At 37.3% G+C, this 17537-nt stretch overlaps 1 protein-coding gene across 1 annotated transcript in view; it reads left to right on the top strand.

Moving 5' to 3' along the window:
* Positions 1-17537, top strand: part of FREM1 (FRAS1 related extracellular matrix 1) — a 182530-nt gene that overhangs the window by 153839 nt on the left and 11154 nt on the right. The window contains exons 28-35 of the mRNA XM_074197539.1: positions 2268-2397; positions 5702-5774; positions 10874-11023; positions 12726-12967; positions 14111-14158; positions 14438-14605; positions 14805-14933; positions 15980-16095. Coding sequence (XP_074053640.1) covers positions 2268-2397; positions 5702-5774; positions 10874-11023; positions 12726-12967; positions 14111-14158; positions 14438-14605; positions 14805-14933; positions 15980-16095 — 1056 coding nt within the window. The remainder of the gene's footprint in view (positions 1-2267; positions 2398-5701; positions 5775-10873; positions 11024-12725; positions 12968-14110; positions 14159-14437; positions 14606-14804; positions 14934-15979; positions 16096-17537) is intronic.

Raw genomic sequence — 17537 nt, 5'->3', positions numbered from 1 at the left:
TCCAAAGCTAGGTTAACTCACCACCCTGAGTTAAAGGAAGCTAAAGATGCTACCATGTGGATTTTGGGAGAGGCTAGTATAGGAACTAGCAGGACTGGGAGAACTGAATTTGCCAAATTCAGGAAAGAACAAGTAAATCATTTGGAAGAGTATGTGAATTATGGCAAATCTGAAAAGGTGTTTTACAATCTGGAGTCAGATTGTGAAGGATCTTAAATACCAAAGTGAAAATTTTGTGAATTAATTTGGAGGCAAAAGGATATCATTGAAGATTCTTGATAGGGTCAGGTCAGTACTTTGGGATGATTATTTTGGTCATTGTATGGAGAATAGTTTCCATTAGATTAAAAGCTACTTGAGGGTAAGAGCTGTCTTTTGCCTCTCTTTATATCCCCCAGTGCTTATCACATTGCTCAGGCACTTGCTAAATGCTTATTGAATGAATGGATGGATTAGAATGGAGAAAGATTAGAAATAGGAGAACCAAATAGGAGGCAGTTTGGTGTAGAAGATTAAGTATAAAACTTAGAGCTGGAAGTATGTGAGTTCAAATCTTGTCTTATATACCTAATGGTTGTATAACTGAGCAAGTCTGCCTCTCAGTTTTATCACTTGTAAAATGAGAGGATTGGATTTGATGGCCTCTAAGTCCAACAATTTATTTCTACTCCAAACCTCTCACTTTATGAAGAAGTAAGTTCCGAACCATAGAGCAAAGTATGGTGGTTGTATCCTTCTAAATCTGAATAAGAATTATGATACTCCCTTGGCTCTTCAGCCTGTCATTAGAGGAGCTATGGTTATGGAATGCATTCCTGAAAGAATTCAATATTGAAAGGCATTTGTAACTTGCTGAGACCTTGTTGAAATCTATCCAAATTTGTTGCTTTTCATTCCTTCTTCCTTTCCTGTCCTCAGAAGAAAAAGAGAATTGAAGTCAGAGGACTTGATTTCAAGTACTGGCTCTTATGACATTTTTGGCCTTTAACAAATAAATCTCCGAACCTCAGTGTCCTCCTCCCTACCTGTATAATGAGGAATTTTGATTAGATGATTCTTAAGGTGTCTTAAAGCTTCCTTTCATTCATCTTATTTCTGTCTTTTCTCCCTGCTTTCCTTGATAACATATCATTCTCCTTCTCCTCATTCTCCTAACCTGTCAGCAGTTGTTTGTCACATGTTGTTTCTACTGGCATTGCAACCATCGTTAACTACCTGTTTATCTCAGAACCCTACAGGCCTAGAAATTCTTTCCTTCTCATGTTGTTTTGTTTCATGCCAGATTTGAATTCATTTGCATCAAAAATCCATCTTGAGTTGCAAAGCTTACAGTTTATTTTTCAGAAAGGTTTATGTGACTTGTAAAAGTCTTCAGACCTTAGTATAATGTGTTTGTTATGATGTATTATTATTAGACTTTGATAATAGCCTTGGTCTAACATACAACTTCTAAAATTAACTCCCTCCTGGAAATAAGGGAAGGTCCTGTGTAATTTGAGAGCATTATGTTCATGATGCTGGTAACAAGACTTTTTTAGAGCCTAAGGAAAAATTAAAAAGAGAGATCTGGGGAGAAACAATGGGAAGAAGAAGAAGAAGGAGAAGAAGAAGGAGAAGAAGAAGGAGAAGAAGAAGAAGAAGAAGGAAAACAGAAATTAGATCCTATTGGAAGGTCTGGGAGGTAATACAGGCCTTTATAGGTTTATAAGAAAGGAAATTCTGTAGTAGGCACAATGGAAAGAGAACTGGGCTTGCTTGGGTTCAGGTTCTGATCCAACACCACTTCACTGTCTGACCTTGGGCAAGTTCCTTATCCTCATTCTTCCTCAGTTTCTTCATCTGTGATATGAGAAATTAGGCCTAAATAATCTCTAAGGTTCTCTCCAGTTTTGATGACCTATAAAAGTCTACAGAAGGTATCACAATGAAGGGTAATATAATAAAAGTGCTGAAATCAAATTAAGGACTTAAAGATAAAATGTTAGAAGAAACAAACCAAAACTCCTATTCCAAGTTACTGGTGAAAAAAAAATCAGCTGTTTATAATTTCCCTCATATTTTTCTGTTTGAACACCAATGGGAAAAAATCAAATAGGAACTCTATATCAATTATTGAATTATACTTGTATGTGAATCATGTATGTGTATGAAGTATGTGTGAATGAATAGTAACAATATAATAGTCCTCAGGAAAATCTATGTATCCTACAAGAATTAATGCTACATTGCTCATGAGTGCCTTTATTTTGTTCTCCTTCCATGCCTAGTTTGGAACTTAAATGGTCCTACATTCAATTGCCCCAGACTGAATATGAGGTGTGCGAAAATGTGAACACATTGCCCCTGAAAATCACCAGGACAGGCCATTCGATGGAATCAGCCTTTGTTGGTGTAAAGGTAACTTTAAAATGTAAAATTATAAGCCTGAATGTAAAGTTGCTGAAAGTGCTTAGTGAAACCTTCCTGTACCCTGGAAACGTTCCCAAACAATCAGTGTGAATTCACATTCCAGGTGTGCCACTCAGCTCCTGGGATTTTGATGGTAAATTCCTCTGAGGTCAGGCCAACCTCAGTTCATGTTCGTTTGTACATGATTGATATGTGTCCTTAATGAATCCCAATTATAGAGCTTTATGTGGTTATTTGCATAAAATCTTTGAGTTTTGATTTCATAATTATGTTGTTAGGATTAGTTCACTGATAACATCTGATTTAGAAATAGATTATTTCCCTCCTTCTTCAGTAAGACTAATTGCCTAAATGATGGCACAGTGAATTCTGTGTATTTTTTGATGGGTAGATTATGAATAAGTTTTCAATCCCAAATAAGTTTCCTCCTACCACCTAGCACACTTAAAAGCCAACCTTCCTCCTTCCTTCCCAATCTTCTTCTCACACCATTCATTCATTCATTCATTCAACAAGAGCTCATCCTTTTCATCCTTTGATTTAATCACAGAATAAAGCATAATTTAATATTAGCCTAGGCCCCTAGGCTAATATTATCAACCTAGAAGGTTGAACTTTGCACAAATATGTGCAATTTTGAAATATTCCAAAATCAAGTAGAGATGATTTTTCAGGCTATTTGTTTTGATTATCCATAACATCCTTCATTAATATGGATAGTCAAAAGTTAATCATAGTTAATCATAGTCCTTTCCACGACTGAAGTAGCCTAGAAGGGCTCCTGAAATAAGATTCCTTTAAGGGAATGAAAAGGAAGCTTTGGCAAAATTGAACCAAGAATGTCCTTGCCCAACCTAGTCTACTTTTAGGAAGAAAAAAAAAATATATATATATAATATGGATAATATATGCATATATTATATATATTAGGCTCTGTGAAATTGTATCTATTTTAAGCCTCAATTATAATGTATCAAGTACTTATAAAACATTTACCATCTAATAAGGTCAGAAGGTGAGGCACTTGTGCTTTAAAAACAAGCCCTCTTCCCTATGACTGCTGCTTCACTGGCATAATCAACAATCATCCATTAAAATAGCCAAGAGCAGAGAAGCAATCTGGTGTATTGGAAAGAATACTGTTTCAGTGTAGGTTTAGAAGGTTCAGAATCCCTTGATTCAAATATGGGCACTGCTACTATTTGTATAAACTTAGAGTAGTTCCTTCCCTACTTTGGGGCCTCAGTTTCCTCATCTGTATGATGTTATTGAATATGCTCTCCAAGGTACTTTCCAGCTTAAATTTGATAATGTTCCATATGCGTGGTGCGGTTGATTATTTACAGAAATATCTGATGATGTGCCTTTGTCTTTTCACATATTCTTCTCTGCCTATGTAGAAAATGCCATATGTTCCAGAGTTTCTGCCAGTGCCATTATCCACTTTGCCAATATAGAAATAGTTTATGTGATTTTATACTTAGTCCTATTTTTGACTGAGGAAGCAGTAGTAGCTACATCTTGAGTTGTAGGATAAGACTCAAAGAATGTCATTCAAGCTCATCAAATTCAATTCCTCATTTTACAGATATGGAAACTGAGGTTGAAAGTGTTTGTCTAAATTCACAAAGCTAGTATTTATAATAGAATTATAAATTTAAAAAATCTCTTGACAAAAAATAATCTATTCACAAACTTCAACTTGCTATATACATACTAGTTATTGTTATATTTCATTTTCACTGATGTGGTTTACTTTCCACTATTCCATGATATCTACTCCCTGAATTTATAGTCCTTCCTTCCCAAGGCAAAGCTACCATGTATTTCTAGGGGAATTCAAGGCTCATATAAGCTTCCCTGTTTATATTATTGGCCATATGACAAAAAAGGAGGGGAAAGATATGGACTTTTCTCCTATGGTCTTGGCATCATATGATTAAATCATTCTCCCTAATCTAACAAACCTCTTTACCTGCCTTGATCCATCCTATTTCTTTTTTCACATAAGCTTCTGCACACTCTGTGGTGGTAAATACCAGGTAATTGTACATGCAGATCTCATGCAGGCACCCAAGTGTAATGGAACCTTCAGCATATGGTAAATACAGGTGTACAATAGCCCACCACTTCTCAATAAGACACTGTTCCACAGAAACCAGGACATCACAAATAAAGAGGGAAGAAAAGCAATAGAGACTCTTCTAGGAAGGACTATGTGATTAAAATGCTTCCAATTCAGACATATTAAATGATTCCAGTTTTCTTCATTCCTCTAAGACTTTTTAAACATGGAGATATTATTTGAGGTTTTATGGAAAGATTTGCTTTACCTTTTTTTAAAATTAAGTTTCAAGTTACCTAAACTACCTTTTGTTGCAGAAGAGGGAACTTTAAATGCTTCCTGAACACCTTACAATTTAATATTTTTTTTAAATGAACAAAAATGATTCTTCTCTACTTCCTATTCTTAACTGGATAAACTAGTTTCCTCAGGCCAATCAAGGTCTCTTTCCTCTTTCATATACATACTTGGGGAAAGGAGCTGCATCCTCACTTGTGTTCTGGGTAATTTTTCAGCAATGTATGGCATGGAAATACTGTGAATCTCTCAGTTCATATTGCATTCATAGTGAGGATAGAATGCCTTCTTGAAACCATCCTCAGCCCAACTCTCCCCACAAAGCTCTCATTCACATCATGGTAGAGCAATAGATTTAATTGTTAATTAATTGAGGGCAGAGCTTTTTAGTGTTTTCAGCTAAAAAGTTAGCTAATTGATCACCCGAGTGTCAAGAAAAGCCTTCTTTTCATCTACATCCTTTAGAAAAGGGGTTCTTAAATTTGTTTTTGTGACATGGATCCCTTGATGAAGTCTATGGACCCTTTCCAAGAATAGTGCCTTTTTTTTTTTAGGTTTTTGCAAGGCAAATAGGGTTAAATGCCTTGCCCAAGGCCACACAGCTAGGTAATTATTAAGTGTCTGAGACCAGATTTGAACTCAGGTACTCCTGACTCCAGGGCTGGTGCTTTATCCACTGCGCCACCTAGCCACCCCAGTAAATTAGCTTCTGAGAAGATTTTTACCATCAGAATCTTCAGTGATTCCATTGAAAGTATACATAAAATGAATAAACTCAATATTGAAAACAAATTCAGCATCATGGGTTTGGGCTGACAGGATATAGAAAATATGAACTCATATCTGGATTTAAATTACTAAAAGAGAACTTTTCCCCCCTCTCCCTCTCCCTTTCCTTCCTTGCCCCTTTCCCCTCTCATATCTTTTAAGGTCAACCAAGTATCAGCTACAATTGGTAAAGATTTCACTGTGAATCCATCTAAGCTGATTCAGTTCGATCCAGGTATGTTTATGACAATTTGCGTTGCCTTTTTGAAGGGGAAATTGGAATTTTCTGAAAAGAGGCAAGCATAGTATATGAAGTTTTATATTAGATAGCCATGGCCAATTGGAGACTTTCTTACACCCATGTATTCTTCAATACTACCCTTTCCCATCTTTAAACTAGCTGTACAGAGAGAAGTGATCTGAAATTCAGTGTGTTTCTCTGAATGGCATATTTGTATAAATTAAGATTTATTAAAGAGGATCTGCTTGTGTCTTAGTAATCAAATGACTGGCAATTTTCCTTGCCCTCTGCACTCTTATGTAAACAAACCTTTCTGTCCCAGAGGTGGGAAGCAAATAGTTATTCATCTCATTGGATGGACTTCTATGATTTTCCAGACTCAGGGGCTGCTTGATTTTTATTATTCTAATGCAAAGGTCTGGGGAAGGACTTGAAGAAGAATGAAAATAGTAACAGGCATCTAGGATCACATTAGAGAACTAGTAAGCCAGCCATTTTTAGGAGTTAAGATGCTTCAGAAAAATATGGGAGGAGGAGGAGCCCCTATTCCCCTCCCCAGAAAATTGAGAAAAATCTGATATAAGACAAATGGAAACTATTCTTAACTCTTACATGAGCTTAAAACATGGAGTATAAGGATTTGTTATTTTTATTTTAATATGTAAGATTTTAAATTTTATTTGGCCAATATTTATGCTGCTCCCCTATAGTATTTAACTTTTTGACATTCTTCAAGTTGACTACATGCTCTATAAAATGATTGCAGTTAGTTTATTTTTTATCCTAATTCAGTGCTCTTTGATTAGTGGACCTGTATTCTCCAAATCTGAACCAACAGAGTTCAAGCTCTCACAGAGTCTACCACTCTTAGTGACTTTGTTTCTGTGACCAAAGACCAGACTACCATTGTTAGGAGAGGTTCATCCCCAAAAGGTTGGCAAGAGGGTTTTGAATTTTTCAGCTTCCATCTTTCTTAAAGATCATCTATTAAGGAAGGATTTCAGATCTGCTTTGGTGGAGTCAAGTCAACAATTTTTATTGTCAGACACTGAGTTAAGCAGTGAAGGGGATATCCACATAATGAAATCCTTAAAATACAGAATAAATTCCAATTGTCATCTTCTAAATCTATTCCGTAACTGTGGACTTTCACACTATGATCAAACAAGATAAGAGGAGGGGTTGATTGTTTTCCACTGTGCCTTGTCTTCTATCTCATATGAGGACAACTCTTATATCTGAGCTTTCAGTGGGTTTCAATACATTGTCCATGATTCAAAATGGAACTGGATTTTGTCACAAGTTTCAAGCTTGGGTCTGGTTTCTGAACAGGTTATTTGTTGCTCTATCTAGATTGATAAATCCTTGAAAAGAAAATTAAAGGAAGTTTTCAAATGTACTTCCATGGATATTTAAAAGAAAAGGATAAATACTATCAATCTACATCGATCTGGGTATATTTCCCCCCAAACTTTAAAGATTTCTGGACATTCCAGTTAGCCTTAAGTTTTAGGGATTCTTTTGAATGTTTTAAGAAATAATATAGATGGAGGAGGAAGGTGGTTTGGTGGGCAGTAATAGACAGGCCGAATAGTTAACTGCCCTCAAGAAATTTATCTTCTCCATGATCCCTCTGCCTTCAGTCATTCCTCTCTCCAACTTAGCTTTCAAAGAACTATCAAAATAATCTCCTTAATACATCTGACCAAGGCATTCCTTCTTCAAAGGCCTCCCCAGTTCTGGCTATTGAAATCTTTCTCTTTCTTCAACATCCAGCTCAGGTACTACATTCTCAGTGATGTCCCCAGTCCCCCTCATGTAAAAGTGTTGCCTTAGTTTTTTCCTAGATGCCTTTAGGTTTTATCACATTCTACTTTGTGTATTATCATACTTATTTGTTCCTTCTACTTCCAATCTTTTATCTTTCAACTATACTTTCCAAACAACTGCCAACATCATCTTCCTAAAGCATGGTTCTAATGATACCACTATTCTGTTTTAAAATGTTCAATAGTTGCCTTTTGCTTCCAAGATAAACATAAAACTCAGGCTAGAATTGAAATCCCTCCACAATCTGGGTCCAACCTATTTTCCCATCTTGTATTTAACTGTTTCCCCTTACACACTCTTCTCTATCTCCGCACCTCTGGGGGCATCGGCAAGATCCAGAGTCAAGGGATGGGCTGTTATGTTCAAGGAACTACAAGCAGGTTGGTGTAGCTAGATCATAGAGTGGATGGAAGGGAGTAAAACATAAGAAAACTGGAAAGGCAGAAAAAGGCAACATCACAAAGGACTTTAAAAACTAAACAGAAGATTTCATATTTGATCCTGGGGCATGGATAATAGACAGTCACTTGGAGTTTACTGAGTAGAGTGGATGACATGATCAGACCTACACTTTAGGAAAATCACTTTTATAGGTAGATAGAGGATAAACTGGAATGGGGAGAGAATTGAGGCAGGGAAACTAATTTGCCCAGGTGAGAGAAAGGTTCTAGACTTAAGGTGGTGACTATGTAAATGGAGAGAAGGGGATGTATATAAGAGGTGTGATAAAAGAATAGCAAGATTTGACAACAGATTGGATACATGGAGTGAGTTCAAGTGAGAACCAGAAAATACCACCATCGTTGTGTGACTAGGTGACTCCAAGGATTGTAGTGCTTTTGATAACAAAAAGGAAATTTGGAAGAGGAGAGGATTCGGGGAAACAGTGAGTTCTGTTTTAAACATTTTGAGTTTGAGATCTAATTTCTTCTAATTTGATATGCCTAAAAGACAGCTGATGATTCAAGAGAAAGACTAGGGAGTGTAAATATAGATCTGGAAACTATCTGCATCAAGATGGTAATTAAACCCATAGGAGCTAATGCAATCACTTAGTGAAATGGTATAGTGATAAAAGAAAAGATGGGCCTAGAAGAGAGGGTTGTAAGGACACACACAGTTAGTGGGTGGATGATAAAGAAGGAATGATAAGGCAGGTAAAGGGAGAATCATGAGAAAGTCTTGTCAAGAAATCCTGGGAAGGGGGTGGCTAGGTGGCGTGGTGGATAAAGCACCAGCCTTGGAGTCAGGAATACCTGGGTTCAAATCCAGTCTCAGACACAATAATTACCTAGCTGTGTGGCCTTGGGCAAGCCACTTAACTCCATTTGCTTTGCAAAAACCTAAAAAAAAAAAAAAAGAAATCCTGGGAAGGAATGGAAATCCAAGAGAAGATGACCAACAAGGACAAAGTTTTCAGAAAGGTCAAGAAGAATGATGATTGAGAAAAGGTCATTAGGTTTGGCAATTAGTTTCTACTGAGAGTTAGGAATTTTGTCATTTTTTTGTCTTTCTAACTTGCACACCAAACACAATACTGTCCATTCTTTCAAAAAACATTTATTTAATATGTACTTTCATGAATCTTATAGTCTAGTAAAATATCTACATCTAACTATAATACATGATAAATTCATTAAGGATATAAAAATACTATATGAGGTGTGAGGGCAAGGTCATTACCAATGAACTTCCTAAAGGGGGAATAGTGATGCAGTGTAGTTTGAAATTCAATTGGGGAAGCTGAGGAGAGCAAGATGTAATAAAGCAAGTGTTTGATAAATGCTTATTGAATTGAATACATCATAAAAACAATTGACTATAGAGACTGAGTATAATAAGCCAGCAATAAACCAGGATTTTTCAAGTTCAAAATAATTTCTCCTCTATTCCAGTCAAGATACTATATATGCTCATTAGCAAGACCTTAACTGAGAATTTGGTGCTTTGTCTGGGGATCTATTTCAACAAAGAGGTAACTGCTATAAATATGATACTAGTAAAACACACTGGAATAATCAGAGTTGTAGAAAACTAGGTACCAGGGGAACTCTTGTTTTTTTTTTTCAGAGACAAAATGACCCCTGAATAAAACAAAGGAGTTAATGAATCAATGAATTAACATTTGTTGAGTACCTACCAATACCAAAAATAAGACACTCCCTGCCCTTCAGAGCCTCACCTTTTACAGAAGGGTTACAATATATTCATAGAAAAGTGAATACAAAGTATATGAAAATTAGCACTAAATGACAGGAGGGAGGTCAAAGAAGTCATTAACAACTAAGGGAATCAAGAAAGGTGGTTTGGAGTGGATGACATAAGATGTTTTGAAGGGATCTAGGAGTTCCAAAAGGCAGATGTGAGAAGGAAAAGCTGTCTTTCTCCTCTCCTCATTTAATATGTTCCTTCTTTTCCTAAAAAAAAAGTCTTTGTCATCTCCACAGGAGCATCACAGAGACCAGAAGAGATGATTGTTCATCCCACCATAACAACAGCAGCATGTCTCAGGTTGGGGGGTGTTCAGAGCATCAAAGCTGCTTTTATTAAGGTCACAAGATTACTAGGAGTGGAACTTAATTGTAACTCCACAAGCAAAGGCAGACAGAGAAAGAGAAATACTGGCTTGGGTTATTTCTAGAAGCCCCACCCTCTAAATTGGCTCCAGGAGGATATCAAAATCTTAAGTATGACATCATGGGGGGGAGCATTTCTTGGCTAGGAAACACCCTGGAAATCAAGGCAGAGTGTCCGAGGAGACAGCCACCTTTAGAAAATAATAAGCCATTCAAGATCTCTCCTCTCCTCCCATCCTGAACCACAAACTCTTAGCAAACCATCAATCTAATTATCTCCAGCACCAGCATTTTGAAAGTTTTTTTTTTTAAAGCAACTACTAAGGTTTTAAGATTTCAATACTTGTTTATTCTCAACAAAAGGTGTGTGTGGGGGGGGGTGAGGTAGGTCAGAGGAAAAATGGGGCTTCAAATATTGTTGGATAACCATTTTGCTTCTCCCACATAAGACGGCCAATTTTTTTGGTTACAGTGTTTGCCTTTATAGGGAATCATCATTGTCCAGGAACAAATGTGGTCTTTTAATGTTATTTGGGAACAGCAGGAGTGCATTCAGTCAGGAAGAGCACAATAGATCACCCAGGCTACTCCAGCCTTGCTGTAGACATGTTAATTAATATATTTCTCTGACACCTAGGTTGATTGAAATAGCAATTAAAGAGTAATTAAAATGTTTACTTCTTGTAGGAATGTCAACTAAGATGTGGAATATAGCAATTACCTATGACGGATTAGAGGAAGATGATGAGGTCTTTGAAGTAATTCTCAACTCCCCTGTGAATGTCGTTCTTGGCAAAGAGACAAAAGCCAGAGTGAAAATTTTGGACTCAAAAGGAGGTATTCTTTTGATCCTCATCTTGAAATCAGGGGCAGTCTTGGCTCTGCAGTCCACTAGCTTTCAACCGCCAATGTGCTTGATAACGCCTTCATATCAAAATGCTTAATTTCTTGTCAAGAAAGCAACCTGGGCCATGGTAGGCCCTTTATCCCTGGCACCAATTTCATGCTGTTTTCCTCCTGCTAAGAACTTTCACTAGAGAAAAGCAACAAGTCAGAACTGGGGGTGTGGGGTGTGTTTGTGTGTGTGTGTGTGTGTGTGTGTGTGTGTGTGTGTTCTATCCTTTTGCTGTTTTTGCAAAGGGATTAAAAAAATGTCATTGAAAAATCTATTGATAATTATTTTCCCCTAGAGTTCACAGAGCTGTAATTATCCTCCTCTGTCAAAGAGATCTCTGAATGCCTAAAACCCCAGCCCATATTACAGCAGGACCAGGAAAATCGTGAGAGGAAGCAGTTGAAGAAAATTACAAACGAAAGATGCAGCTGGCTTGGGAATCCAGGAGCAGCTGGAGAATATTAATGAATTACCTTGGGCCTATGGAGCCAACTAGGTTCTGCGTCGCATGTACTGCAGAACAGCCTATAGAACCAAATAATCTGAAGAATCATGTCAGCCTTTGGTGTTCAAATCTTTTTATTTTCACTGGCAAACATTTCAGTAGATGACTTGCTGCATTTCAGAGACCCTGTTAATATCTAGCATCCTAGTTCGCTTTCCGTTTGTGTTCCCCTTTTTCATTTTTACTTCACACTTACTTATAATCAGTGGCCTGAAATACAATAAAAATGTGCCTAGCTCTTTTATCCTTTTAATCTAGGAAGGAAGGACGATGGAGGGAAGGAAGGAGGGAGGGAAGGAAGGAAGGAAGGAAGGAAGGAAGGAAGGAAGGAAGGAAGGAAGGAAGGAAGGAAGGAAAAAAGAAAGATGGACAGAGAGAAAAGAAGGGGGGAAAAGGATACAAGATGAAATGAGAAAAGAAAGGAAATCAGACATTTCTTTTTTTCCTTCACAATATACCCACAACATTTCTTCCCTAAATGTATATCTTTCTCAGGAGAATTTTTATAAGTCTCAGAATCCTCATAGGAAACATGAAACAGCCTCAAGAAAAATATTTGAACTTAGATGTTCAGACACTTATTTCCCCAGATATCTATTAAAAAAAAGTTTTCTAGTTTCAGACAGAAATAGTGTTTTTTAGATTTGGTCTTTTTGTTGTAATAGTGACTATTGTACTGTGTGTGTGTGTGTGTGTGTGTGTGTGTGTTTCATGGGCTTACAAAATCTTTAAACAATCTCTATTTCTGTTGCATGGCATCAGGGAAGATTGTCAATGCTATACCTTGTCTTTGAAATGACAATAAAGAGAGCTATCCAGAAGAACTTTAACAATAAAGAGATGTTGGTTTTTCTAAAAGGGGTGAACTTAACTTTAAACTTAAAGTGAAACCAATTTTTCTATATGATTTGTGAAATCATTCTTATTACTCAATAGTCACATTTTCCATGTGCTGAACTGCACAGCTCTCCTGTAGAGAAACTGATGGAAAAGGAAGGAGTTATTGGCAAATGACAACAGGTAACATCTGGTAGAAAACTCATCCATTTGCTTTTAGTGATAAACTATTCCATGAGATCAGTTATCTGCTTCTGTAAAATGAACAAAACTGACCATCTGCCATCTTTGTATACTTTCAGGTCGGTGTCACCATTTACAATCCTCTGGCCAAAATCAGTATAACTCATGGGGGAAAGGCACATGGCTCCCAGTTTCCCCAGGCTCATCATCACCCTCCATTCTTGATGGGATCCATTTGGAAGGAAGGGACCCTTCATCCTTCAAAGAGAGGATAATACCCAGCAGAGGGGACAAGCTTCAGGACTTAGACTTAACTGATATTTCCAGGAAAAGGCTTAGGACAATAGGAAATGGCAAAACAGTAAGAACCATGCAATTTAGAATTAAGATGGACAATTCTCTGGGATGTTGACAGGATTTGTCTAAAGAACAAAAATATTCTGAACTTTCTTGAAACAAGCTAGGTAGCATAGTACCAGCCCTGGAGTCATTGAGTTCAAATCTGGCCTCAGACATTTAATAATTACCTACTTGTGTGACCTTGGGCAAATCACAAGCTTGAAACAAACTCTGAATGTTATGGGGGTGGTTTGTTAAGGGTCATCTTAAGGATAACATAGTACAGCCCTTTTCCAAATGGTATGTCACTTCCCAACTTTAGGTTTCAAATCTTTATTATTCCCCAGCAGTGATGATTGACTTGTATTTTGCCATTCATCTGGTTCTTCTTGATTAAGGGAATGCATTTTCAAGACAGAGGAATATCTCATTGCCATGAAACTAGAAGCAGACTATTTGACTCAAAGTAGGATTGAAACTCTAAGTTTGACTTCTAGGGTGAAAAATAGTACTTTCACTCTGGCAGAGCTTATTGGTCACATGATCATATTTATGTGTACATTTATATGCATTCTACAAACTAAACTACAAAACATGTTTTCCCCCTTTATTAGGGAATACAAATAAACAGAGAATTAATAAATTGTTTGTAGATCTAGACCCCTTCTGACTTTCAAAAATTTCTAACCAGTTTGGTAGATCTAACCAAGAAATACTTTTCTTTAAATTTTATTTTAGGATTTTACAAGGCAATGGGGTTAAGTGGCTTGCCCAAGGCCACAACAGCTAGGTTATTATTAAGTGTCTGAGGCCGCTTTGAAGTCAGGTACTTCTGACTCCAGGGCTCTCTATCCACTGTGCCACCTAGCTGCCTCTAAAATTTTTTTCTAAGTCCAAATAAGACTTAAGTCAGGTTTTACTAATTGTATAATGGGAAGAATACTACATTGAAATCAGAGGTTCTGGGTTCAAACCCCACTCCTGACACTACCTGTCACTCCTGTGGACATCCCTTACATCATCTTTCAAATATGATGTTGGACTAGCTAATTTCTAATGTTCCTCATTACTCTAAAGGTCTAGGAATGAATAGTTATTGTCCCAAATAACTATTTTATGCAACTGGCAAGAAAATTCTAATGTTATTTTACTATCTTTTTTTCAGGTTCGCCCATCATCTGTTTATAGAAATGGAACAGATATTATTTTTAGGGTAAGAATTGTCTGAAAGAATTATACCATTCTACACTTGTTTATATGTCATATGTGATAGTAAGAATATACTTGGGATAGGATTGTTTCTCTATGCAATGAGCATTCCCTTTCATTTGTCTACTTGAATTTTCCTTTAAGGACTTTTTTTGGGTTTTATCGTATATGTTCAGTAGTCAGAATAAAAGAAATAACTTTTTATTTTCATTTTTAGTCAAATAAAAATTAGTTGACTTTTTTAATCTTGTCTGGATTTTGTTGTTTCTGTCTTAATGTTAAGTACCATGGAATGGTTGCTCTAAGAGTAGAGGATGACAGATCTACAATAAACATGGAGAAAGCAAGAGCGTCTATCATTAATCAGAGACCACAAAAGAAAAACAGGAAAATAGAACAACTACAGGCAGATAAAATGGAACGAATGCCCTATTTACATTCCCCCAGTCAGGTAGGAATCATTTGTGACTTTTCATTAAACTTTCAACAGACTATTTATTCAGTCATTGACACCTGTTAGTTTCTAGACTGGGCCCAAGATATTTAAGATAGAGGCATACAAACCAGGAAGATTGGGGTGGGGGGCTTATGGTCTTTTAAAGTAATGGTTTTAAAGTTAAGTCCATTCCCACCTTCTTTTGTCATTACAGAACCAGTCACCATCCTTTCCAAAGAACTGCACATTAGCATTAAAGGGACTTTTTCATTTTGAGGAAAATCTCCAAAAATTATATCACTGCAATGGAACTTCATGGAAACCTTGGAGTCTAAAAGATAAGGTGAGATGTAAGCTTGGCTGAAGAATGTTTTTGCTTATATTTGCTTTAGAAGTCTGTGCTTTGACTGGGGAATGGGGGGGGCAAGAGAATATGAATATGGTAGACAATGTCAAGACATTTAGTGTCAAAGATTATGCAACCATTCATTCATTTAATCAATATTTATTAAAAACTCACCATATGCCAAACACTATGTTAGGTACTGGGGAAGACACAAAGGTTAAATTAATTAAGAATTCTTGCCCTCCTGGTACTGAGAGAAGGAATGACACACAAATTCAATAATAAAGCACACCCTTATATATGGCACAGTGGATAGACACTTGACCTTGGAGTCAGGAGGATGAAAAATACAGTCCAGACTTAGATACTTGCCACTTACTAGCTGTGTGACCTTGGGCAAGTCACTTAACCCTGATTGCCTCATATCCAGGGACATCTCCAGGCATCCTGATTCCTAACTGGCCACTGGACTGAGATGGCTCTGGAGGAGAAAGTGAGACTGGTAGCTTAGCATAGCACCCTGTCAAATCCAATTCACATGCTTGTCATGGCATCACCTCCTTGATGTCATGGTCTTCAAGAATGAGGGACAAGCATCATGTCAGATTCTGAACAAAATGCCCTATGAGGACTAGAGTAAAGATATCCTAGTAGGTTTTGAAGAAAATTGCATGCAGGAGGTAATATTTGAGTTATACTCCTTAATAGGTAGAAATTATTCAGATTTTTTAAAAAAGGAGACCATAAATTCCATTAAGAAAAATACTTCCTTCAATGTTTTTCAGTAATTCACTCATTATTTGATTAAATATATATTTAATTTTTATATATTGTGATAAAAAAAAACTCGAGGAGAAAAGCTATAACCCAGATAACATTGCTGAATTTTTGTTGCTTTGGCAGGAAACCACTCTTTCTAAAGGTGAAGAATTAGCATGGTCTACTATTTAAATAACTAAATGAGCAGAGGGCTTTCCTCCTGCCAAGAGATGACTGTAGATTGGAAAGGGCATGACTTGTCAACATTTACCATTCCATTTCAGGAAGGGATTGAAAAATCCTGTCCCATTGGATGGAGCCATCAAAATAGCCACTGCTACTCCTTGATTACAGAGCAAAAGGTCTCCTGGAATGCAGCTGCTCAAGCTTGCAGGGAACAGTAAGAGATCCTCTTTCAGATTTTTGACATGTATTTCTTTATTCAGTTTTCCTTATAGTACTATTGTTGTATGTGTATGTATGTGCATGTGTATATGTCATGGATTATTTTTTGGGGGGGAGGGAGTGGATGCAGATGGTTGGAGGTCATAACCTTCCTTTTGCTCTCAGAGGACTTCTGAAAACCCTACTGTAGATCAAAGGTCACTTTGATGACCTGAGAACTGACTGGGTGCAAACTGACCCTTAAGTTCATGTATTCAGGTACCAGCCCTTCCCTGCATTCTGACAACCTTCTTTCCTTATCACCTCTACTCTCAGCAAGTGGGAACAGAAGATTTTTCTAGGTCATCAACCTTACAGGCTCCTGTTTTACTAGGTAGGACTCAAGGCAATTTGATTTGAAAATGACATCAGATGATAATGAAAGACTTGTAGCATCAAGCCTGTGGCAATACAGAAAGCAGGTACCTGATGCTGAAATAAGAATGGTGCAGACCATTATAAAGAACCTTGAGGTTGTTGTCAAGGCACCTGGATTCAAGTCCCACCTCTGATGATTACTAGTGTTAGCCCAGCCACAATTTCCTCATCTGTAAAATGAGATGGTTGGTGTCAGTGGCTCCAGAGGACCCTTCCAGCTCTAGAGAGATGATTCAATCACCCTCAGATAATGTGGGATCAGTTTAAGGCTTTAGTTCTGTTGAGAACTTTTTGTGAGGGAATACTTTCCTAGACCTTTTTGATACTCTGTGGCATGGAGAAGACTGTCTTCTGGAAGGCTCTGTCAGCAAAATGCAAAACTTGGCCCATTTGCACAAAAGATCCTGAAGGATTGTGATCTGCACCAGTAAAGGGAGTGCTCCAAAACCACAGATCTTTGGAAGTATGAAGTGTTATTGGCTCTCTTGTTCTGACACTGTGGGAACAGGTTCAATAGAATGAAACCAGACCCTCATCCTATTATCTGCTACTTCTGGGAATGATTGAGTAAAATGAATAACCTTGCCTCTCATTAAATTTTCTTTCACATCCTACCTATCAGCCAAACCCCAGCTAAAGGAGACTTAGGCTTCTGGGTTGCTTTGTTATTGTTAGGAGGTAGGTTGAAGTGAACCCCCCCAAAATGTTTAAAATATATATCCTTCTGGCACTTGTTGCTAAAAGAGGAATGAAACTTTAATTTTGTTTTTCCATTTATAAACAGGGAGAAATAGTGGCATAGCTCTTTTTCCTCACTTCATCAAGCTCAATGGACTATTCTCTATGAAAATCAGAAAACTGCCTTAAATTTTCTAGGAGAGCCTCTTTCTTCTTCGTTGGTCTTTTACACCTCCATGTATTCTACAATGCAGCGACACTGATCTTGCTGTTCCTTGCACAAATATTTTCACTGGCAGTCCTTCCAGCTGGGGGGAACATTCTCCTTTCCCTTCTCTGTTT

Source organism: Macrotis lagotis, chromosome 8 (genome assembly GCF_037893015.1).
Source record: "Macrotis lagotis isolate mMagLag1 chromosome 8, bilby.v1.9.chrom.fasta, whole genome shotgun sequence".
NCBI classification, from domain to species: Eukaryota; Metazoa; Chordata; class Mammalia; order Peramelemorphia; family Peramelidae; genus Macrotis; species Macrotis lagotis.
This window is presented reverse-complemented; position numbering and strand designations above follow the sequence as displayed.